Source organism: Eumetopias jubatus, unplaced genomic scaffold, assembly GCF_037043125.1.
Source record: "Eumetopias jubatus isolate StellerSeaLion01/CBP00866 unplaced genomic scaffold, mEumJub1_p1.0 scaffold_13, whole genome shotgun sequence".
In the NCBI taxonomy this organism is placed as follows: Eukaryota; Metazoa; Chordata; class Mammalia; order Carnivora; family Otariidae; genus Eumetopias; species Eumetopias jubatus.
The window spans coordinates 112,538,824-112,562,598 of record NW_028274819.1 but is presented as its reverse complement, the minus strand read 5'-3'; the positions used below and the strand labels follow the sequence as shown (position 1 = coordinate 112,562,598).

At 46.2% G+C, this 23,775-nt stretch overlaps 1 protein-coding gene across 1 annotated transcript in view; it reads left to right on the top strand.

Annotated features, from left to right (window-relative positions):
- The first annotated feature begins 6,894 nt into the window (after positions 1-6,894).
- The window catches only part of DYNC2H1 (dynein cytoplasmic 2 heavy chain 1), a 318,727-nt gene continuing 301,846 nt past the window's right edge, over positions 6,895-23,775 (top strand). The window contains exons 1-10 of the mRNA XM_028105952.2: positions 6,895-7,157; positions 15,422-15,592; positions 15,999-16,134; positions 17,746-17,864; positions 18,860-19,004; positions 19,750-19,982; positions 22,289-22,423; positions 22,527-22,640; positions 22,758-22,869; positions 23,194-23,318. Of these exons, the coding sequence (XP_027961753.2) occupies positions 6,963-7,157; positions 15,422-15,592; positions 15,999-16,134; positions 17,746-17,864; positions 18,860-19,004; positions 19,750-19,982; positions 22,289-22,423; positions 22,527-22,640; positions 22,758-22,869; positions 23,194-23,318 (1,485 nt within the window). The 5' untranslated portion in view covers positions 6,895-6,962. The remainder of the gene's footprint in view (positions 7,158-15,421; positions 15,593-15,998; positions 16,135-17,745; positions 17,865-18,859; positions 19,005-19,749; positions 19,983-22,288; positions 22,424-22,526; positions 22,641-22,757; positions 22,870-23,193; positions 23,319-23,775) is intronic.

The following is a 23,775-nucleotide window of genomic DNA, read 5'->3' as shown; positions in this document are numbered from 1 at the left end:
TCAGAGGGTTATTTTATCACAGAAGTCATCCAAAAAAAGATGCTGGGCTGTGAAGCAGAAAGCTGTGGCTTAATTGCATGTTACTCAACTATCACTTCACATAAATAAAAATGGAAATAGAAAATAAAAGACTCATACTAACAGTTTATGTGGACATTTTTATTAATAGTTGCCATGGTATGAAGAAGTTTTCCTTTTAGCACTTTACATCAATGGTTATGTGTTTTTAAAAATAATATTACAGGGCATCCAGTTACAAGTCTCAGCAAGACTATCTCCTGCAAATAAAGGTAAGCTACGTCAGGCACACAGGAAAGAAAGCCGCATCAAAGCATTTAAAAGAACAATCAGCATCATTATAGAGGAAAATACTACCTATTACTATGTTTGGAATTTTTTTTTATAGTAAGAACCTTAAAACAGTTTCACTAGTATAGTTGATCACACTGAAAGGCAAAATTAAAAGCACTAGCTTTATCAGACAAATGATCATCCCTTAACTTGGTTGGTGTAGGGAAGACAGCACTCTATAAAGCCACCAAAACTCACGTGGCCACATAAATTCGTGGAGTGGCCTCCGTGTGAGACAGGGCGGGTCCGTCTGGAGGGGCTCGATTAGGCCACAGCAACAAAGAAGCCAAGAGCTCAGTCGTTGAAGACATGTGTTTGCTTGCTCATACTGCACGCCGGTCAGGGTCAGCTGGGGGCTCTGTTCTTTGTCATCAAGGGCAGCCACTACAGAGAACTGTGCTTATTACTACTACGGCGGAACAAGGAAACAGGGCAGGTGATTTTGTGTAGCCCGAGCAGTACTCTTTCTCTTAACTGGAAAGACGTCTGGAAGGTGTGCTCGTCATTAGGACTGCTCTCAAACTTCTGCTCTCTCTCCTTTCATGCACAAGGCCCAGCTGTGCTTACCTGACCCCTGCCGTTAGATGTGACCCTGTGACTTGCTTGGCTAATACAATGTGAATGGAAGTGACAGGCAGAAGCTTCCAGAGCCCGTGAGTGCTCTGCCACATGGTTTCTTCTCCCTCAATACCAAGATGTTTGTCAATTAAACCTGTATATAAGCAAATACAAACCAAAGCTCAATAAATACAATTTTTACCAAGAAGTATAAAAACATCCATACTTTAAAAAAAAAATTCTCCCCTGGTGCTTGGCTGGCTCATTCAGTTAAGCATCTGTCTTTGGCTCAGGTCATGATCCCAGAGTCCTGGGGTCGAGTCCCGCATCCGGGCTCCCTGCTCAGTGGGGAGTCTGCTTCTCTGTCTTCCTCTGCCTCTCCACCCCCTGTTCGTATTCTCTCTCTCTCTCCCTCTCAAATAAATAAAATCTTTAAAAAAAATAACTTCTCCCAAGACTGGTGTTCATCTTTAAAGAGAATAGGTTTAGGGTACTGTCTCTGACATACCTCCCATAATTCTTGCCATTAATATTATGTTTAAAAAGAAAAACACAGCATTCAAATAAATACTACTTAAAATTTGATAGAAGATTCAAAATATTTAAATTATTTAATCATAATGTCTTTTTTTTTTTTTTAAATGAAACACAAGGATTACCTGCAAGGAACTCCACACTTTTTGCTCTCCTCTAATGTCTGTTTCTGAGTCTCTTTGTGACTGGAGACTGGGGAAAATCATACCCACATTATCACATTTCTGGTCTCTTCCCCCACCTCCTCTACTCTGCCCAGGATTCATGGGGGCAAGAGGGGCACTGAAGTGCAGACCGAAGAATTATCTTCGGCTGTGTGTTATAAACCGAGAAACACTAACTTCCCTGCTTACAAAGCTCCTTCTCTCTCCCTATAATTTTCAGTGCAACTGACTGCAGAAGGACTGGCTCCGTGTGCCAGGAGTAATGGTTAGCGACCATTCACTACTTATGAACGGTCAGAAGAAATAGAATTCCTTTTGTCCTATTGGCGTAAATATATGTAAGTATTAAATGTCCTATTAGGATATATCTTTCATTGTGCTGGTGGCTGAACTCTGTAAATGCCATGCTTTGGCAAGTCTGAAGAAGGGGCTCTGAAAACACCTGTCATGCACAGCCCCCCACTGTCTAAGAAGAGTAACTAGAGGATTACTGCTTTACTATGAAAAATTCTATAACAGTCCTGTGGCATTTTTCCCTTAAACTGAGTCAGTGTAAGGAGTATATTTAATAAGGGGAACAATTTTTATAACCAACATGATAATGTAATTTGCCCAATCTTGGTCAAACATAATGAATTGAACAGAACAAACTTTTTTCCTCTAGTCACTTTCATGGAACAGACGCAGATCTGTTAGAGATCACCTGGAACAGTGGATCCCTGCGGACACTGAAGCCCTTTTCAGAGGTTTGGGAGGTCACAGTATTTTCACAGGCTAACACATTTTCACTGATCATGCAAAAGCACTGGCGTCTGTGGAAGGCAGAATTCTCAACTGGCGCAAGGTTTCCACACGCCGTGTAACCCTCTAACCTTGAGTGGGGGTGACACCTGTGAACAGGGAGAGAGGAAGGAGCTATATTAGCAGGGAAGTTAGTGTTTGTCGGTTTGTCACTCCCATACTGAATTTACCACTCAGTTGACTTAATAAAGAAGGTTATCCACCAGGCCTGGTCGAATCAGGTGAACCCCGAGAGGGAATAGGGCCTTTCCTGTTGCAAGAGGTTGGAGACCCAAGGTTGAACTGGTGTGTGGGGGAGTGTACCGCCGGTGCTGCAACAGAGAGGTGAGGAACGTGGGGGCCTTGACCTGCTCAAGGTCACCGCAGTTGACAGCCTGCAAAGAAATGGGGACTGCAGTCTTGTACCTGCAAGGAATTTAATTCTGCATCCACGATAGGAGCTGGGAAGGGGAACCTAAGCTCCCGACGACTCAGCCCACCAGCATCCTGACCTAAGTCACACAAGACCCTTGGCGGACAACCCGGCATGCGGTTTCCCATGACTGATGGGCAGGACCTCACGCTGATGGCGGGGTGTCGCTTTCAGGCAATAAGTTTGTAGAACTCTGTGATGAACGCTAGCACGGATCCAGGCCAGGGCACAACACTGTTCCAGTGCTCACCTGTTCTTTACCTCCGTGTGTGCACAGGACAGTGTCCTTCATAAAGGAGTAGATACTATCGACTTTCCCAAATCCCAGAGCTTGAGAGCAAGTCATTTCACCGTTCTGAGGGATGCAATGCAAGGCACACAAAGCACTTGGGCGGCATGTGGAGGCACAATGGCTGCCTTCCAGGAAAGACCCGTGTGACTGGAGTCGTGGTCTAAACTAGCAGCTTGTTTCATACAAGACCACGTTCACCTGGAAGGACAAAAACTATGATTATGCAGACACGGGGTATGTGGCAGACATTTTTTCTCAAAAATGAATGAAATAAGGCTATCATTTCAGGGAAAATAACTGACACTCTTTGTTGCCAAACTTGCATGCAAGAATTAGAATTTTGGAAAATTTAAATTCTCTGATGTAAGCTTGACAACCTCTTCAGGCATAAAGACTTACGAGATCAGTGGTATACTGATGAATGTGATTTTTAAAATATTGCATAATGAAATGTATCCACATTTGGAAGATCCTCATAGCTCAGTGAACCAGTATTTTCCAAAGGACCAATGCGTGATGTTAGGAAACTGTGCATGGGTCAAAGATCCATTCAGGGTGCAAGATAACCAATGGTTTTTAATGTAGCTGAGTATGAAATGTTGAATCACTTATATGGTTCCAGATTCCAAACTGCAACTAGCCTTTAAGAAACTACCACTTGTGGAATTTTAGTAACAACGGGTAATATTCACAATGATCTGAAAAGGCTGTTAAAGTTCTTTCCCATTTTCTAACTGCACGTCTGTGTGAGGCCAGGTTTTTCCAGGTACTTCAGTGGGTCAACTGATTGCAAGAGACAGGATGAAGAATGTGAAACGTCAGTCTTCTGACCAAATTTGTGTTTGTGTTGGGAATTATAATTATTTTTTAAAACTATTTTATTTATTTTGAGAGGGAATGAGTGCAAGGGGGGAGGGGCAGAGGGGAAAGGAGAGGGACAAGAGAACTACATGCTGGGCTGTGGAGCCGGACATGGGGCTCAATCTCGTGACCCTGGGCTCAAGACCTGAGTAGAAACCAACAGTCAGGGCTTAGCTGCCTGAGCCACCCAGGAGCCTAGGATTTATTAATTACCTTTATAAAAACATGTCATTTATGTTAATAAGTCATGGACTTATCATTTTTAAATACATGAATATGTTTTAAAAGGTCTCATGACTACTACAGCAAGTATTGATAGAAATAATGCACAAAAAAATCTTTTTGGAATCTTCAATAATTTTTTAAAGCATAAAGAAGGCCTGACACCAAAAGGTTTGAGATATGCCAATATAGATCAAAATCAGGAAAGTTTGGCTCAGAAAGGTTTTGTCCCTTGTTCTCCAGCTTATATTTCCTATTTTCATGCCACCTGCTGACCAACCTCTAAGCCAACATCCTACATTAAATTAAGAAACAAAACAAAACAAACAGCCACCCTACTGCTGATAACAATTACTCTATTGGTTAGACTGGCTTAACTTACTATAAAAAACAAACCCACATACATATGCTGTAAAATGGCCCAAACACAATAAAGGTTATTTCTTGCTTATTTAACAGCTGCTGGCCCTGCTCCACACTGAGTCGGGAGCCCCGCGTCCTACACATTTATGGTTGTCATCTCTTCTTGTTTCGTATCCAGCTTGCAAAAGATGAAGGTACACTCACTTCCTTCAAACCCCGTCTTCTAAGTGGGACACATTACTTCTGCTTACATCCTACTGGGGAGAATGAGTTAATGGCCACACCTGGAGAGTAGCCACTGAGATACTGGTGGATGTCTGGCTGTCTACCACTGTGATATAGTGCCTAGAGATCAGTTTGCAATTGGGTTTGGATATCAATCTTGGTTCTACAACTAATTATCTCTGTGGCTCTGCATAAGTTAGTTATATCTGAGATTCCTTCTGATTTATTGAAGCTTCATGAATACAGAGACCTAATCTGTCTTCTTTCCACTCTATGCCTAATTTTAGGTACCCAGCAGTGACATACAAAATTCCTACCCTCATTAAGTTTACGTGTCAACTGGAGTTTCTATGTTTCTTTTTCTTTTTTAAAGATTTTATTTATTTATTTGAGAGAGAGAATGAGATAGAGAGAGAGCATGAGAAGGGGGAGGGTCCGAGGGAGAAGCAGACTCCCGGCCGAGCAGGGAGCCCGATGCAGGACTCGATCCCGGGACTCCAGGATCATGACCTGAGCCGAAGGCAGTCACTTAACCAACCGAGCCACCCAGGCGCCCGGAGTTTCTGTTTCTTAATGTCTGACTTACACTATATTCGGACACTTAAATGTCATATCTTGAGGAAGTGCAAAGCCCACCTAAGGGTTCCTAAAAATTCCTGGGAGGATAACATTCACAGGATCTCATCTGCTCCCAGACTCCTGTTCCTACCTGTGCCGCCTTCATACTTATCACATTGTTCTGGACGCTAAATACAACCATTTCACACATTTCCACCAAAACAACTCACCTAGACCAAGCATTTGTGAGTATAGGTGGCTTTCCTGAAGACTTTGTTAAGGGTCATAATGCCCACTGCAGAGCAAAAATCTCTGTATCCATATTTAGCCATCTTTGCTTTCAAAATCCATCTTGGCTACCCAGTCATCTTGGGTTCCTGTTTGGATTTTTTTCCCATCCAGGGGCCAGCATCCCAATTTATGCACTCCTCTCTCCCACTTCGTGGATTATTGCAAATTTAAATGAATTTAAATTCATTTCCCTTTACAATTCACAGCGGTTCCACTTTTAGTTCACCCCCAAATCTTACTCAAGATGCTCAGCAGATAAAAAGACCCTCTTTCCACTGATAAGAGAATATAATTTTACGAGGAAGTTGTGGTTACTGAATGCAAATTAAAAAAAAATCTATGTTTGAGTTCCTTAGGATGAAGGCTCAAACCAGAGGCAAGATGACGCCCGACTACACTACAAAATCCTTTAAGGGCAGGGCCTATGTCTCCAGGGCCTAGTCCATTACTGGGCACCCAGCAGCACGCAGCAAATTTTAGATGATTTTTGAATTCAGAATATCAGAATGAATGGCCAGCAGTTTAGTAGTTTACGGTGATGCCACGGCGAAGAAAATGAAAGAGCCCGATTTCATTCCTGTACTTCTTCAGTACTGGGTATTGGGTTGTGCTTGTTATAAAACAAGCTAACAGGTATCACTGTACGTTTTGGTTATTTCACAAGTGTGGCTGCGTGTTCGGGTAACGGTCGTGATGAAAAACTGCCGGTTGCATTTTTAGTAGTAAAGTAACAAGGGAAAGGGATTGGCGGGAAATGAAGCAGCACAGAAAGGGGCGGGGGAAGACGGAGCCGGAGAATTAACACTGTGCTCAACTCCTGCTCTTTAGCAGCCTCTTCAAAGAGCCATCTCTCGAGGTCCGCCCGGCAACCTGGCCGGCACCGGTCCATTTCGCAGATGCGGAGCCTGGCGCCGCCGGCTGCAGGTGCAGCGGGAGCCCCAGGGCCCAGCCGTCCGGACTCCGGGGCACGCGGCTCCACTGCCTGGATCGCTCCCCACAACCCGCTACGAGAAATCCGCAGAAAGAATAAACGGCAGGCTTTGCGACTGACAAACACCTGTCCGAAGCCCTTGGGAGCGACCGCGGCGGCGGCAGCAGCGCCCCGGCCTCCCGGCGGCCGCCGACCTCCGAGGACTGTGCGTGCGCGTGCCCGGGCGCTAACGTCCGCGGCGCGCGCGCGGCCGCGCCGACGTCGGGCTCCGTCGCCAAGGCGACGGCGCTGGCAACCGCGAGGGCTTGCGGGCCGGCCGGCGGGCTGCGCGTGAGCGCCGAGGTGGGCTCCGGCGTTGGCGGCCGCGGGCCGCTGTCTTGCTCCGTCCCGGCCGCCGCCATGGCCGGCGGCAGCGGCGACGTGCGGAAGGCCTTCCTCTTCACCACGACCCAGAATTACTTCGGACTGGTGTCGGAGCCCCGGGACCAGACGCTGACGTACGGCTGCCCTGAAGTCAACAACTTCCTGGACGACGGCAACCAGATGCTCCTCCGGGTGCAGTGCACCGACGCCGGCGTCTCCTTCTCCAACGCGGTACGGGCGCCGCGCGCCGCCACCTCCCCCCCCGGCGCCGCCCGGCCCCCCGCGGCCCCCCTCAGGGACCCCCCAGGCCTCCCCCCCCCGGGGACTCCCCCCGCTCGGCCCCCCCCCGGAGCGGGACCCCCTCAGTCCCCTGTCAGCCTCCCCCCCGGGGCCCCCCCAGCGGGCCCTCCCCTCCTCCGGCCCTCCCCTCCTCCGGTCCTCCCCTCCTCCGGTCCCTCCCCTCCTCCCCTCCTCCGGTCCCTCCCCTCCTCCGGTCCCTCCCCTCCTCCCCTCCTCCGGCCCTCCCCTCCTCCGGCCCTCCCCTCCTCCCCTCCTCCGGTCCTCCCCTCCTCCCCTCCTCCGGCCCTCCCCTCCTCCGGTCCTCCCCTCCTCCGGTCCCTCCCCTCCTCCGGTCCTCCCCTCCTCCCCTCCTCCGGCCCTCCCCTCCTCCGGTCCTCCCCTCCTCCGGCCCTCCCCTCCTCCGGCCCTCCCCTCCTCCGGTCCTCCCCTCCTCCCCTCCTCCCCTCCTCCGGTCCCTCCCCTCCTCCGGCCCTCCCCTCCTCCGGTCCTCCCCTCCTCCGGCCCTCCCCTCCTCCGGTCCCTCCCCTCCTCCGGCCCTCCCCTCCTCCGGTCCTCCCCTCCTCCGGTCCCTCCCCTCCTCCGGCCCTCCCCTCCTCCGGTCCTCCCCTCCTCCCCTCCTCCCCTCCTCCGGTCCCTCCCCTCCTCCGGCCCTCCCCTCCTCCGGTCCTCCCCTCCTCCCCTCCTCCGGCCCTCCCCTCCTCCGGCCCTCCCCTCCTCCCCTCCTCCGGTCCCTCCCCTCCTCCGGTCCTCCCCTCCTCCCCTCCTCCGGTCCTCCCCTCCTCCGGTCCTCCCCTCCTCCGGTCCTCCCCTCCTCCCCTCCTCCGGTCCTCCCCTCCTCCCCTCCTCCGGTCCTCCCCTCCTCCGGTCCTCCCCTCCTCCGGTCCTCCCCTCCTCCCCTCCTCCGGTCCTCCCCTCCTCCCCTCCTCCGGTCCTCCCCTCCTCCGGTCCTCCCCTCCTCCGGTCCTCCCCTCCTCCCCTCCTCCGGTCCTCCCCTCCTCCCCTCCTCCGGTCCTCCCCTCCTCCGGTCCTCCCCTCCTCCCCTCCTCCGGTCCCTCCCCTCCTCCGGTCCCTCCCCTCCTCCGGTCCTCCCCTCCTCCGGTCCCTCCCCTCCTCCGGTCCTCCCCTCCTCCGGTCCCTCCCCTCCTCCGGTCCTCCCCTCCTCCGGCCCTCCCCTCCTCCCCTCCTCCGGTCCCTCCCCTCCTCCGGTCCTCCCCTCCTCCGGTCCTCCCCTCCTCCCCTCCTCCGGTCCTCCCCTCCTCCGGCCCTCCCCTCCTCCGGTCCTCCCCTCCTCCGGTCCCTCCCCTCCTCCGGTCCTCCCCTCCTCCCCTCCTCCGGTCCTCCCCTCCTCCGGTCCTCCCCTCCTCCGGTCCTCCCCTCCTCCCCTCCTCCGGTCCTCCCCTCCTCCGGTCCTCCCCTCCTCCGGTCCTCCCCTCCTCCGGTCCTCCCCTCCTCCCCTCCTCCGGTCCTCCCCTCCTCCCCTCCTCCGGTCCTCCCCTCCTCCGGTCCTCCCCTCCTCCCCTCCTCCGGTCCTCCCCTCCTCCGGCCCTCCCCTCCTCCCCTCCTCCGGTCCCTCCCCTCCTCCCCTCCTCCGGTCCTCCCCTCCTCCGGTCCTCCCCTCCTCCGGTCCTCCCCTCCTCCGGCCCTCCCCTCCTCCCCTCCTCCGGTCCCTCCCCTCCTCCGGTCCTCCCCTCCTCCCCTCCTCCGGTCCTCCCCTCCTCCCCTCCTCCGGTCCCTCCCCTCCTCCGGTCCTCCCCTCCTCCCCTCCTCCGGTCCTCCCCTCCTCCCCTCCTCCGGTCCCTCCCCTCCTCCGGTCCTCCCCTCCTCCCCTCCTCCGGTCCTCCCCTCCTCCGGCCCTCCCCTCCTCCCCTCCTCCGGTCCCTCCCCTCCTCCCCTCCTCCGGTCCTCCCCTCCTCCGGTCCTCCCCTCCTCCGGTCCTCCCCTCCTCCGGCCCTCCCCTCCTCCCCTCCTCCGGTCCCTCCCCTCCTCCGGTCCTCCCCTCCTCCCCTCCTCCGGTCCTCCCCTCCTCCCCTCCTCCGGTCCTCCCCTCCTCCGGTCCTCCCCTCCTCCCCTCCTCCGGCCCTCCCCTCCTCCGGTCCCTCCCCTCCTCCGGTCCTCCCCTCCTCCGGTCCCTCCCCTCCTCCGGTCCTCCCCTCCTCCGGTCCCTCCCCTCCTCCGGTCCTCCCCTCCTCCGGTCCCTCCCCTCCTCCGGTCCTCCCCTCCTCCCCTCCTCCGGTCCTCCCCTCCTCCGGTCCTCCCCTCCTCCGGTCCTCCCCTCCTCCCCTCCTCCGGCCCTCCCCTCCTCCGGTCCCTCCCCTCCTCCGGTCCCTCCCCTCCTCCGGTCCTCCCCTCCTCCGGTCCTCCCCTCCTCCCCTCCTCCGGTCCTCCCCTCCTCCGGTCCTCCCCTCCTCCGGTCCTCCCCTCCTCCCCTCCTCCGGTCCTCCCCTCCTCCGGTCCTCCCCTCCTCCGGTCCTCCCCTCCTCCCCTCCTCCCCTCCTCCCCTCCTCCGGTCCTCCCCTCCTCCGGTCCTCCCCTCCTCCCCTCCTCCGGTCCTCCCCTCCTCCGGTCCTCCCCTCCTCCGGTCCTCCCCTCCTCCCCTCCTCCGGTCCTCCCCTCCTCCCCTCCTCCGGTCCTCCCCTCCTCCGGCCCTCCCCTCCTCCGGTCCTCCCCTCCTCCGGTCCTCCCCTCCTCCCCTCCTCCGGTCCTCCCCTCCTCCGGCCCTCCCCTCCTCCCCTCCTCCGGTCCTCCCCTCCTCCCCTCCTCCGGTCCTCCCCTCCTCCGGTCCTCCCCTCCTCCGGCCCTCCCCTCCTCCCCTCCTCCGGTCCCTCCCCTCCTCCGGTCCTCCCCTCCTCCGGTCCCTCCCCTCCTCCGGTCCTCCCCTCCTCCCCTCCTCCGGTCCTCCCCTCCTCCGGTCCTCCCCTCCTCCGGTCCTCCCCTCCTCCCCTCCTCCGGTCCTCCCCTCCTCCCCTCCTCCGGTCCTCCCCTCCTCCGGTCCTCCCCTCCTCCGGCCCTCCCCTCCTCCCCTCCTCCGGTCCTCCCCTCCTCCCCTCCTCCGGTCCTCCCCTCCTCCGGTCCTCCCCTCCTCCGGCCCTCCCCTCCTCCCCTCCTCCGGTCCTCCCCTCCTCCCCTCCTCCGGTCCTCCCCTCCTCCGGCCCTCCCCTCCTCCGGTCCTCCCCTCCTCCCCTCCTCCGGTCCTCCCCTCCTCCGGTCCTCCCCTCCTCCGGTCCTCCCCTCCTCCCCTCCTCCCCTCCTCCGGCCCTCCCCTCCTCCGGTCCTCCCCTCCTCCCCTCCTCCGGTCCTCCCCTCCTCCGGTCCTCCCCTCCTCCGGTCCCTCCCCTCTTCCCCTCCTCCGGTCCCTCCCCTCCTCCCCTCCTCCGGCCCTCCCCTCCTCCGGTCCTCCCCTCCTCCCGTCCCTCCCCTCCTCCGGTCCTCCCCTCCTCCGGTCCTCCCCTCCTCCGGTCCCTCCCCTCCTCCCCTCCTCCGGTCCTCCCCTCCTCCCCTCCTCCGGTCCTCCCCTCCTCCGGTCCTCCCCTCCTCCGGTCCTCCCCTCCTCCGGTCCCTCCCCTCTTCCCCTCCTCCGGTCCCTCCCCTCCTCCCCTCCTCCGGCCCTCCCCTCCTCCGGTCCTCCCCTCCTCCGGCCCTCCCCTCCTCCGGTCCTCCCCTCCTCCGGTCCTCCCCTCCTCCGGTCCTCCCCTCCTCCCCTCCTCCCCTCCTCCGGCCCTCCCCTCCTCCGGTCCTCCCCTCCTCCCCTCCTCCGGTCCTCCCCTCCTCCGGTCCCTCCCCTCCTCCGGTCCTCCCCTCCTCCGGTCCTCCCCTCCTCCGGTCCCTCCCCTCCTCCCCTCCTCCGGTCCTCCCCTCCTCCCCTCCTCCGGTCCTCCCCTCCTCCCCTCCTCCGGTCCTCCCCTCCTCCCCTCCTCCGGTCCTCCCCTCCTCCGGTCCTCCCCTCCTCCGGCCCTCCCCTCCTCCGGTCCTGCCTTTCGGGGTCCTCCCCGGGCTGAATCCCCTCGGGTGCTCCCCCGCGGGCCCCCCCAGCCGGCCCTCCCTCGTCCCCAAGCCCCCGGGCGTGGGCCCCCTCCCCGGTACGCCCCCCGCAGCGCTGATCTGCACCCGCGCACCTGAGCAGAGCACCTCTGTGCTCTCCTCGTTTTGCTTTGCTCTTGAAACACTACAACTAAAAAGATCTCTGTCTTATCAAGAAAGTTTTTCTCGTCCCTCTGAGGTTCTTTGAGGCAAATTGTCGTGTATCTTTTTTGGGGTGTGCGCTGAGCCTAAATGGCCTCGAGGGAAAGGTTGGTTAGGACTTCGGATCTTTTAGGAGATGATAGAATACAGTTTGGATTCCTTGTGGAGGGGGCAGTGTGATTGACTCCCTGACGCTGGGCGCTGCTGCCTGCACGGGCGGGAGGGCTGAAGAAGCGGTTCCGTTTCCAGCCCCGGCTTTTACGCGAGGAAGCCTGCGGGTGATCCGCGGAGGAGTGGCCTCAGGCATTGCAGGGCCCAGGAAATGCAGGAAAGACCAGCTCTAAAACGTCTTCCTCTCCCGTTGGCCAGGATCCGAGGGTCCGGCAGAGGCTTCACTCACAGCAAACCTGGAGTGCATTCTTGTTCCACGAGCCCTTCACCCCCTTCACTAGGAACCTGTAGTCTTGGATGTCATTTGATTCTCTTCAATAAACTTTGATTTTGAGCTCAACACGTGCAGGGCATTGCTAGTAGGCTCCGTGCGTTTAGAAGACAGTGTCAGGCACTGCTGTGCGCCCCTCGTGCGCATGGGCTCATGCATCATTACCCACAACACTGTAGAGAGGGATTGTCTTTATTTCCATTTTATGACAAAAGAAGGAAGTAAGGCACAAAGGTCGCTCCCAAGTGCTAGCCACTCCACTGCTCTAACTGTGCTAGAATTCAGAGTGGGGGTCTCTGCCTCTGCCTTCCAGAGCCGCCTCCAGTGGCCTGAGGTGACCTACACCCCTCAACAAACTACAAAATCAAGGTACACTGTGGTAAATGCCGCTGAAAGTTTAAATAGAGTGTAGTCCAGGGAAAACAGGATGAGGAAGGGTTTGGATTGCTGAAAATGTATCTTGGGTTGGGTACTGAAAATGGAAGTGCTAACTTTTTTTTTTTTTGAGAGTGAGAGAGAGCACGAGAACAGGGTGAAGGGCAGAGGGAGCGGGAGACTCCCCACTGAGCAGGGACCCCCCCCCCCCGATGTGGGGCTCAATCCCAGAACCCTGAGATCATCACCTGAGCCAAAGGCTTAACCGGCTGAGCCACCTGACTTCACCCATGCTTCAGGTGTCCTGAAGCAGTAACTCTTTCAAGCTAATGCTGTTGCTACTAGAGCCCAGCAAAATATATAGTCATATGCCACACTACGGACTTTGAGTTATGCTTGAAGTGTTTTGTTGTGTACTGTAGATGTCTGACGGTCAACATGATTTAATAAGTTCATAAATATTGAGTACTTATGATGGGCCTGGCACTGTACAGGGTGCTTGCAATAAAGCTATGAGTACGGCAGAAATTGTCTTCAAGGAGTAGAGTTTGAGTGCACAAAGATTGGCTACACGTGTGCATGCAGATACATAAATGTAACATAATTTTGGACATTGATAAGTGCGGTTAGGATCCAAATAGAAGGGAGCCTGGGTGTCTCAGTCTGTTGGGTGACTGACTTCGGCTCAGGTCATGATCCCAGAATCCTGGGATCAAGTCCAGCATCAGGCTCCCTGCTCAGTAGGGAGGAGTCTGCCTCTCCCTCTGCTGCTCCCCCTGCTTGTGCTCTCTCTCTCTCTTAAATAAAAATCTTAAAGAAAAAAATCAAAATAGAGTAATATTAAAGTACTGATGGGGGTGGGCTGGGGAAGTGCATTAAAATGGAAGGGGAGGGACTACCTGTCTGGATTAGTGAGCTTTGAAGTGAGATTTGGTTGATGAGCTGTAGGCAGACAGAAGATTTAGAGGAAGAGTGTTCTAAGCAGAAGATAAGCACCAAGGCCCTGAGCTGGTCTCACTTAGATTTCAAGGGCCAGGCAAAAAAAATCAGCGATTGCAGAAGTTTAATGGATGACTGGAGAGTGTGGAAGATGACAACATGGACTAATCATCTAGAACCTTGGACCCCATTTAGGTTGAAACAGAAAGTCCATTGGTGATCTTAAACAAGACAGATGCGATCTGGTTTATGCTTTAGGAAAGAGGTTGGCAAACCTTTCCTGTGATGGGCCAGATGATACATATTTTAGGCTTTGTAGGCGGTAAGGTCTCTGTTGAAGCTACAGCTCTGCTGTTGTGTTATGGAAGCAGTCCTAGATAATGTTTAAATGAATATGATTGTGTTCTAATAAACTTTATTTATGGGGGTGCCTGGGTGGCTCAGTTAAGCGTCTGCCTTCGGCTCAGGTCATGATCCCCGGGTCCTGGGGTCGAGTCCCACATCGGGCTCCCTCCTCGGCGGGAAGCCTGCTTCTCCCTCTCCCACTCCCACTGCTTGTGTTCCTGCTCTTGCTGTCTCTGTCAAATAAATAAATAAAAAAATCTTTAAAAAAAAAACAAACTTTATTTATGGGCACTGATAATTGAATTTCATGTAATTTTTATTTGTCACGAAATGTTATTTTGATTTTTTTTTAAAGATTTTATTTTTAAGTAATCTCTACACCCAACGTGGGGCTCGAACCCACAACCCCCAGATCAAGAATAGCAAGCTCTCTCGACTGAGCCAGCCAGGCGCCCCTCTTTCATTTTTTAAAAACCTAGCTTGTGGGCTGTACAAAAACAGGCAGCAGGTTGTGGTAGGCTGATGCCTGATGGATCCCAGTAGGTGTTAGAGTTATTTTACAGCCTCAAAAAATAAAATCTTTGTACTCTGAATTAATAGCTATCAAAATTGCGTCAGTTAAGGGAAAATCGTAGTTGTCACTGATAGGGAAACTGGCAGGAGAGGCAGCTGGGAGTGCTGGTTCTGCTTTCCTTTTCTTGGGAATGAGGAGCAGCTGTAGTCAACCAGTCCTTTGCTTTAGCTCTGACTTTGCTTAGTTCAAAACTCATCATCCTGACTGATGGCCAGGGAGCCTTTGCCAGTGACTGTGGTTACTGTTTTCAAATGATAAAATGTATATTTTCTGAATATTCTTTCTTCAGGTAGGTGGGAGGAAGAGAGTACAGGGGTATGTACTATTTAACATCTAAAGAGTGAATTTTTCAAATCTACGTATCTGTAGCTTGTTTTTCTCGCTTGTAATTGGAATAAAATGATCATACTAGCGATAGAATTTTAGTGTATGCAAATGACAGTTTGAGAAATGCAGAGTTTGAGTAAATGCCAGTTCCCTCCTTGTGCCTAAAAAATATAATGATTAGGGTAAAAGAAAAGTAGCATGAAATCTCACTCATCTATAAGGGGTTTTCATGCACAGCAGTGAACTTGTTTGAAAGCTTTTTAATACATATACTTCTCTTTCTGGAAAAAGAGAGCAACTGTGAAAATGCATACATAATGCAAAAACTTCTTTTGGGTAATACATTTTTCAGCTAATGAACTAATTACTGTGAACTGACCTATTTTACACATGGTTGCTTTAGTGACTTCCAATTTAGCTCATCCAGTTCCAACTTTAAATATTCTAGTTATACAACTTAAATGAAAAAGTTTGATGCTCAAATACTTTAAAGAAAAATTTTTTTACTCAGATAAATAAAGATAAACCTAAGAGATAGGCAACTTAAGTCTGTTTTGGTAGCTTTGAGTTTAAATATGACTTAAACACCTTTTAAAATGCTAGTTTCAGGTAAGAGGGTAATCAACATCCTTGATTTAGACTTTTTGGAATAGAGTGGCGACCTATACTACTAATCAGTTTGTACCTGGGGCACACAACTTTGATCTGTAGTATTAAGTCTGGTTGGAGTGGAGTGGTTAGCAGTATATGTCCACAATATGTATATAGTACTTTCTGTTTATAAGCTACTTGTCACAGTAGCTTTAGGATACAGTCACTTATAAGTGGGGATACATTTTAAAACCCAGATGCTCTTAAGGAGCAGAGATAGATTGGTTGTAATATACTGTGATTATTTTAAAGTAACTATTTTTTCCAAGGGATAAAAAATACAGTAATAGAACAGTTTTAGGGGAACATTTCTTTCAAATAGTTTCATGAAAGTAACATAAAAATCATTTGTTTATCACTTAGATTGATTTTGCTGACACAAAAGATAAAGTGCTGGTGTTTTTCAAGCTGCGACCTGAAGTAATTACTGATCAGAATCTACATAATAACATTCTTGTTTCATCTATGTTAGAATCACCTATAAATTCTCTTTACCAAGCAGTACGGCAAATATTTGCACCAATGTTGTTAAAGGTAGGTAAATTAAAGGAGCTGTATGGTCATTTTTTTTTAAGCTAGGTATTTGTATAAATGTCTTTATAAACAAAGATAAATATTTGCTGTTAATATCATTAGTATTTGTTTTTTAAATGTTATAAAAATTATAAAAAAATTAAAGTCAGCTTTGTGGACAAATAGAGAAATGGGAGAAAGAGATAAATGTAATCCACATCAGCTCTTAAGTTGCTATATAGTAAATTATTTTATAAAGTTTTAACTGTTGAAAGGCCTTTTTTTCCTCCCTTATGAGACAGAGGGCAGTGGCAGGCTTTGAGTGACACAGGTGTATTTCGACTTCTTTCTCTCAACAGTATTTTAAGGAAGCCAGTTTGATTGGAAAACTTTTGATCAATGTTTGCTCTTGTCTGTTTTTCTTTAGGATCAGGAATGGAGCAGAAACTTTGATCCCAAACTTCAGAATCTTTTGAGTGAACTAGAAACTGGTTTGGGTATAGTTCTACGAAGATCAGACATTAACTCATCAAAATTGAAATTTAAGGAAGATGATACACGAGGTATAGAACCGTAGCTTAATGAAAGAAAGTCAAAACAGTTTTCTTATTAGTACCTTAGTAAATTAATATATTTTTTCACAGATTTATTTCCACACTTTTGGATCTTCTCTGAGCTTCAGCCTTTTAAATGAATAGATTTACATGGATTTTGAGAGGAAGAAAATGTAATCTTTAACAATGTGCAATTCATGGACATAGAATATAGTTGTCTCTCATTATTTTCAGTAGTTATGTTCTGTAAACTCACTGTGAATATTGAATTAGTAAATACTAAACTCTTGGTCCTAGGGGAAAAACAGTTAGGTTCCTGTGAGCCTCTGGTTGTAACATTTTTATCGACTTCTCAACATGTAACCCTATTTTATGTATGTTTCTGTTTTAATATAATATTTTACATGTGTTTCTGTTTTAATATAATTAATACTTTTTTAATATAGATTGTTGATTACTTAACATAGGCCTCATGGCCAGCAGCACTGTAACTCATGCATGAAGGAAACATCCCTGATACAGGTATCCTCTCTGTGGAGGTCACATCACAGTGTTCTTGTCCTTGGCAACACTGGAAGCACTTCAGCACTATGCTTGGGAGCCATTTTAAACAGAGAAATGACCAATAAAAAGCACAAAAAATGAGGAAAACATCCAGCTGAATGGGTTACAGAAAGGATACTTGTTTATGGTAGGAGATAGGAAACAGAAAGGCAGTGTTACCTTGTTCAGCCTGGGAACGTGTGTGCGGGGCAACTCCCAATTGTGCGGGGCAACTCCCAATTTTTCATTGCTCTGTGCATGTCTGTGAATGACCATGAAAGCATTGCAAGCATTGATTTTAGATTACAAAATAAATGTTAGGAAATGGATGAATTCATAAATCCGCATCCATGAATAAGGAGGACTGACCCTAATTGTCTACTTTGCAAAGATAATTGATTTTTATTTTAAAAATGCATTTTATCTGAAGCTAATTATAATTTTATTCTAGCTATAAATATTACTTATGTGAACAATTAATATGAAGTGAATGACCTACACTAATCATTATTTTACAATATTGGATACAGTTTTATACTTTTTTGAACAGTAAATCAGATGCTTTTTGAATACCATAGACCCAGAAAGAACAGTGCACTTTTCCAGCATGTGATTAAGCAACTAGAAATTGTCCAATTCACTGGGAAATATAAAAACAAATTGAAACAAAATTATTTTAATTTGCTTATATTTTGAAATTAAATTGGGGGCGTTGATTGATTAAATTGTCATCATTTCTAATTTGGATGGTATTCCCGAACATGAATCGTGATGGAAAGCCTTGTGTTGGAGAAGCAACCTTCCAGGTAGAAGGTGTAGACTGACCGTGTAGAGACGGATGATACACAAAAACATATGGGAAACATACTGAGCGACAAACCTGTGAAGTATACATTTGGTGTACTGTTAGTTGTTCTTAGTGGATTTAAGGAAGAACTTTCTGTCGATAGAAATTGTAAGGCTGATTTTCCGTACATCTTCATGAGCACAGGAAATAGGCAAAATCAAATGAACCAGATAATTTTCTGGCTTTTCATTTTGTACTGATATTTCTTTTTTTCCTTCTTGCCTTTTCAGGTATTCTAACACCAAGTGATGAGTTCCAGTTTTGGGTAGAACAAGCTCATCGTGGAAATAAACAGATTAATAAAGAAAGAGCCAGTTATTTTAAAGAATTATTTGAAACAATTGCAAGAGTATGTGATTCCTATATAGTTATGTTTCAGACTTTTGATAAAAGTACTTTAGGATTCAGTTTTCATTAGATTTACCTTTGTTTTGACATTATTACTTGATGGTTGTAAACAAAAAATATTCTTAATACATAACAGGGTTTCCTTGAAGTGTGCACTTAATGTGCATACAACTTAAAAACCGAAACTTTTAAGAAAGTTAGATTCTAATCTCTAGTAAATATTTTTCTCAAAAACATAATTGCTTTTCTGCAGGTACATAGGGAAAAGCAAAAGCCTAATGTACTAACAGAGGTTTATCTACACGGAGGTAATATGTTCTTTTGAAGGAATGTTCAGTTTATTCAAGTTAGCATTTCGAAGTAATCCCAAATATGAAAAGTCTTAGTTTTATACTTGATTGATTATTCTTTGAAATATTCCTAGAGGTTAAATATGTAACCACTTTGAATATGGTTACAAAAAAGTCTATTCTTTTCAAAATAAATAAATAGTAATTTTTTATTTGTTCCCAGTATTATTTCAATAGTATCATTTTAATGAAATGTTTGAAAAGTTTTAAACTTTTTTTGGTCATAATGATGGAATGTAAAATCACAAACCTTGAGCTGTGATTGCATTACGGGTAACATGCAGTGCAGTCCACGAGTGACGACATACGGGAGCTAGTGTGGGTAATGTCTGTCTGGCATTAGAACCGCCTCCTTTCAGGAGCTGCAAGAAATGAATCCAGACTTCAAGAAAATTAGGTCAAGGGCAAACATGAATGGACTTTGCAATTCTTATGTTTTCTTCTGGCTTTCCTGAAATTTATGTTTGTAAAGGAACTTGTAGGGTATTTGCATAAAGAAGTAACACATTCTCTGGTAGAAAAAGGAAGAGGAAATGATATCGCAGGTGTTAGAATTGTAGCAATTGAAAAGTCTGGAAACAAGTTGACTCTATTGACGAAATTACAGTTATCATTATGTTTAAAAATGAATGCCTTTTGGTTTTAGGAATTTTATAACTTGGATGGTCTTTCCTTATTGGAGGTGGTTGACTTGGTGGAGACCACTCGGGATGTTGTAGATGATGTGTGGAGACAAACAGAACATGATCACTATCCTGAGTCACGAATGTTACATCTCTTAGATATCATAGGTACTGTTAAAGAAGCAAACTTTTGAAACTTTGGAAGCCTGTTCTACTTTGTTTTTCTAGTTTTTCCTTCAAGCCCTTACTGAAAATGCTCCTTAATGTAATAATTGTTGCTTAGAGTAATGCTTAGAGCAAATCATACCGGATTATTTAAATATAAATTTGTATATAGTTGGTTAATTTAAATCATATGTGTCAAATTCTTTGACCATTAATGCAAGTAAATTTGCATAGATTTTTAGTCCCTATACATGTATTAATTTAAACTTTATTTTGTAACGGTCTCAAAAGTCTTTAGTATGTATTGGTTTACTTGTTAGTATTAAAGTGCATATACTTTTTGACCTAGAAAATACCATTCTCTTTATTATTCTCGGGAAATATTAGACAAGTACATAAAGGTATATGTATAAGGATAGTTATTGCTGCATTGTTTGTAATGTAGGAGTAGAGACATAGCGATTGAGAATTGGTTATATAATGCTACCTCCATACAGTAGTGTAGCCTTTTGAAAAATTATATGTATTTTTGCACTTGAGAGATGCACATAATACCTTGAAAGATGTGAAAATACAAAGAAATTATGTGCATGTGTTTTGAAAAATATGTTTTGAGCCTAAGGATATGCATATAGTATTTCATAGATCCTTAGTTTGCTAATTTGTATATTTTTATCATAAGCATGTATTCTGTAATTATTCAGTAAAAACACATTTCCATTAAAAAATTTGCTTTCTCTTTGATTAGGTGGTTCATTTGGAAGATTTGTTCAGAAAAAGTTGGGAACTTTGAATCTGTGGGAAGATCCTTATCATCTCGTGAAAGACAATCTGAAAGCTGGTATTTCAATTTGTGAACAGTGGGTGGCCGCCTGTAATCACCTAACAGGTCAGGCGTGGCAGCGCTATGTCCCTCATCCATGGAAAAATGAGAAATACTTCCCTGAAACACTTGACAAACTTGGCAAACGCCTCGAAGAGGTATCATTTGATTACTTGGGTCTTTGACATAAGTATGAAGGAGGTTCAAACCTGTTTGTGAATATATTTTATAATTAGTAAGTAGTACACATCTGATAGGAGTTATTTATGTTTTGGGGAAAGAATAAGAATTAAAGTTCATGTGAGATAATTTTTGGCAGTCATGTGACTGGTGCCCAACTAGCTGCTAGTTTCCACCTGCTTGCTTTTTCTTCGGTGTATGACTGTTCACCTTGTAAGTTGTGAACTTCTGTTTTGTACTCCTCTGTTGTGAAAAAGATAATCAGCTCCCCGTCCTGGTATAGAAGTTCTCAGACATTCCCTTGGCTATTGAAATTGTTATGAAGCAGGGACAGCTTTTCAGGGAGTACTCAGTGGAAATACTGATGGAAGAACTGTTTAATTTACATAGGTTACAAGTTTCAGTATAGAACTTAAGCATTTAGCTTGAGGGGCTAGCAAAATGAGAATATGCAAAGATTGCAAAGCTGACTTTTCCCCCTTTGTGCTCATAGTTCCTTGGGGATTTTTTTTAAAACCTTTTTCATTATGAAAAATTTGAAACATGCACAAAAGTGAAATAGTGTAACAAATGCCCGTGTATATGCCACTTGATCTCAACAGCCACTGGCATTACTCAGTTTCTGTTCCATCTTTGTCTCCCACCTTCCCTTTTTTTGGAGTATTTTTAAAGCCAAGGCAAGAAATCGTATACTTACACCCTGAAAACAACCACAGTACCACTATCACACTCAACAAAATGACAATATTTTCCTAGTATCATTTTGTATTTAACCAATGTTCAGTTGTCCTGATTGTTTCAGAAAATCTTTATAGTTAGTTTACTTGAATCCAGCTGCTTCACAGGTGCTGCTGTGTGATTCCTACCCGATACAACAGGAGGCACACAGCCTCAGTTTCCTACTGGCAGGGAGGTCAGTTTGCTCTTGGCTCTCCTTATGATGTTCTTCCTTCAACTCTTCTAAGCGACTTACCAGCCACTGATGATCGTGAGCAGTTGTGACATAGATTCTCCAGTTCTGTTGTTCTTTCTGTGTTTCTCTTAATGACGGAAGAACTTTTTGTCATCAGTTTTTTAGTTACTGTGAATGGCAGTAGACACAATTACCTTTTTTCTTTGATTTATCACTTGTTAGAACAGTGAACAATAAGTTAGTTTCATAGTAAGTTCCATAGGCAATTAATAAAATGTTTTCTCGTTAGTATCATTACGAAGCCATGAGTTTTTATATTTTATGAGTTTCAGTCTATTATGGTTATTGTTATTATCCTCAAATTATTCCATCTTTGGGCAGTGAACGCCCATTTAAGTTGGCTCTTGTGTTATTTTGACATGAATCCAGTATTTTTTGACAACTTCCTTACTTTTAGCCCCCCACCCCCCAAAATGTACCAGCCCATCTTGGACATTTTCTGCCTCCCTCCTGGAACTAGTCATTTCTCTCAAGAGCCTGGTTCCTTTTAGTGGAAAATGGTATTTAGCAGCAACAATCTGGTTGGGAAAATATTGCCATTGATAACTTAGTTATCAATGCTTTTAGGCCTTCTCAGTAGACAGGGTTGTTACATTGGTATTTTTGTTTTTAGCAAGAAAAGAATCAATAGTATATACTCCTCTTTCCATCTCAAATGAAAGGTTAGAGTGTTTTTACTTAACCTTTTTGATTGCCTTTTAATTGTTGGAAATTTTATTTATTTTTAAATTGAAATACCACACATTTTATTCATTTAAACTATACACATTTTTTTTTTAAAGTAGGCTGTACACCCAACATGGGGCTTGAACTCACGACCCTGATATTAAGTGTCGCCTGCTCTACCAACTGTGTCAGGCAGGTGCCACTCTTGGTGGAAGTTTTAAATACAAAATACAACAGTTTGTTTCCCAGCTATTTGTAAGTTATACATAATAGGGTTGTTAACATATTATTTCATTGTTAGAGGTGCAATTTAATGCAGAATAATGAAAATCAGAAGTTCTTTTTACTGAATTAAGGACTCTAAAACGTTACTTAAATGAACTTTAAACATAGCTTAACTGTATTTAGATTTTGTGTGTTTTCACCAGGTTTGAACACATTAATTGACAGTAGTGTTGTGATGTAATGACGTCTTTGAGCACCACTTTGACTATTGATGAGTAGTAATTCTCAAGATTACGGTTTGTTGTATTCATTTCAGTGAACCTAGTTTAAAGAAACTCTTGCCAAATACATGTAGACTCTAGACCTATTTGTGCAGATTTATCAATTTAAATAAATTTGTTTTAATATTTTATGTTTTAGGTTTTGGCTGTTAGAACAATTCATGAGAAGCTTCTTTATTTTTTACCTACCAGTGAAGAGAAGATCATATGCCTGACTCGAGTATTTGAACCTTTTACTGGCCTGAATCCTGTGCAGTATAATCCATATACTGAGGTTGAATATATATGTTTTTGTCTTTATAACTTCCTGTTTGTATTGTTCTTCTCAAAGGCAAGTATTGAAAATATTAAAAGTCTAATAATATTAATTTGTTTAGCCTTTATGGAAAGCTGCAGTGTCTCAATATGAAAAAATTATTGCACCTGCGGAACAAAAAATAGCAGGAAAGTTGAAAAATTATATTTCAGAAATTCAGGATAGTCCACAGCAGGTAAAATATTGACATATTTTATTTTTACTATTTCCCTTAAGCTATTTTGGGAGATATTTATGTATTTACCAAGTTGATCGATTTAGGATGAACATGTACTTTTTTATTTTATGTTAGCTTCTTCAAGCATTTCTGAAATATAAAGAGTTGGTGAAGCGTCCAATTATAAGTAAAGAATTGATGTTAGAAAGAGAAACTTTACTGGCAAGACTTGTGGACTCAGTTAAAGGTAAAAGTTTATGAGAGATTATAGTGTTTGCTTGAGAAAATATTTTTGTAGGTTACTTTTTCTTGTATAACATTTAGGATTAGGACTATATAACATTATATGCTGAAGATTAATTTACTATATTTGGTATAAATTACAGATTTTAAAAATTAGTTATTTTCTTCTGTCTCATTTGATACATGGTAAAGTCCCTGAAGGTAAACAACCAAGCCTTAGAATTTGTCTGTCCACAACCTTTCACTTAGTACTTGGTGCACAGAAGGCACTTAGGAAATCTTGACTGAATGTGTATAATCATTTATTTGATTTATTTAAATTTTACAGATTTTCGGTTAGACTTTGAGAATCGATGCCGAGGAGTTCCTGGTGAAGCATCTGGACCGCTTTCTGGCAAAAACCTTTCGGAAGTTGTTAATAATATAGTTTGGGTTCGCCAGTTGGAACTGAAGGTATTAGTTTTAATAGATGTTGAAGAACACTAATTGTAAAATGTGCTAAATTAATATGGAAGGCACTCTAGAACTCTAGTGAAAAAATGAAAAAAAAATTCTCTGCTTTCTTTGGCATTTCCATCTAATTTTCATGTGAAGTGTAGAATTCTAAAAAAGTGTACAGAGGAGGTTTGAATGGTCCACTCATTTTTTATGTAGAGATAACTAGCACATCCTTTATCATTCAGGTGCAGTTCCACGTAAAGTGCCTTCTTAAGAAAATATTGAAGAGGAAATCATCTTTTATATATTTTCAAAGGGTTTTTTTTAATCCTTTGAGATTATCACTGCAAAATCTTTGTAGTTGCAAACTCTATCAGCAAGTATGTTTATGTAGGTAAATCATTCTAGGTTGAAAGGAAATTAAAGGAAAGGTGAAATGTAATTATGACACTGCCTAAGATTAGGGTCAGCA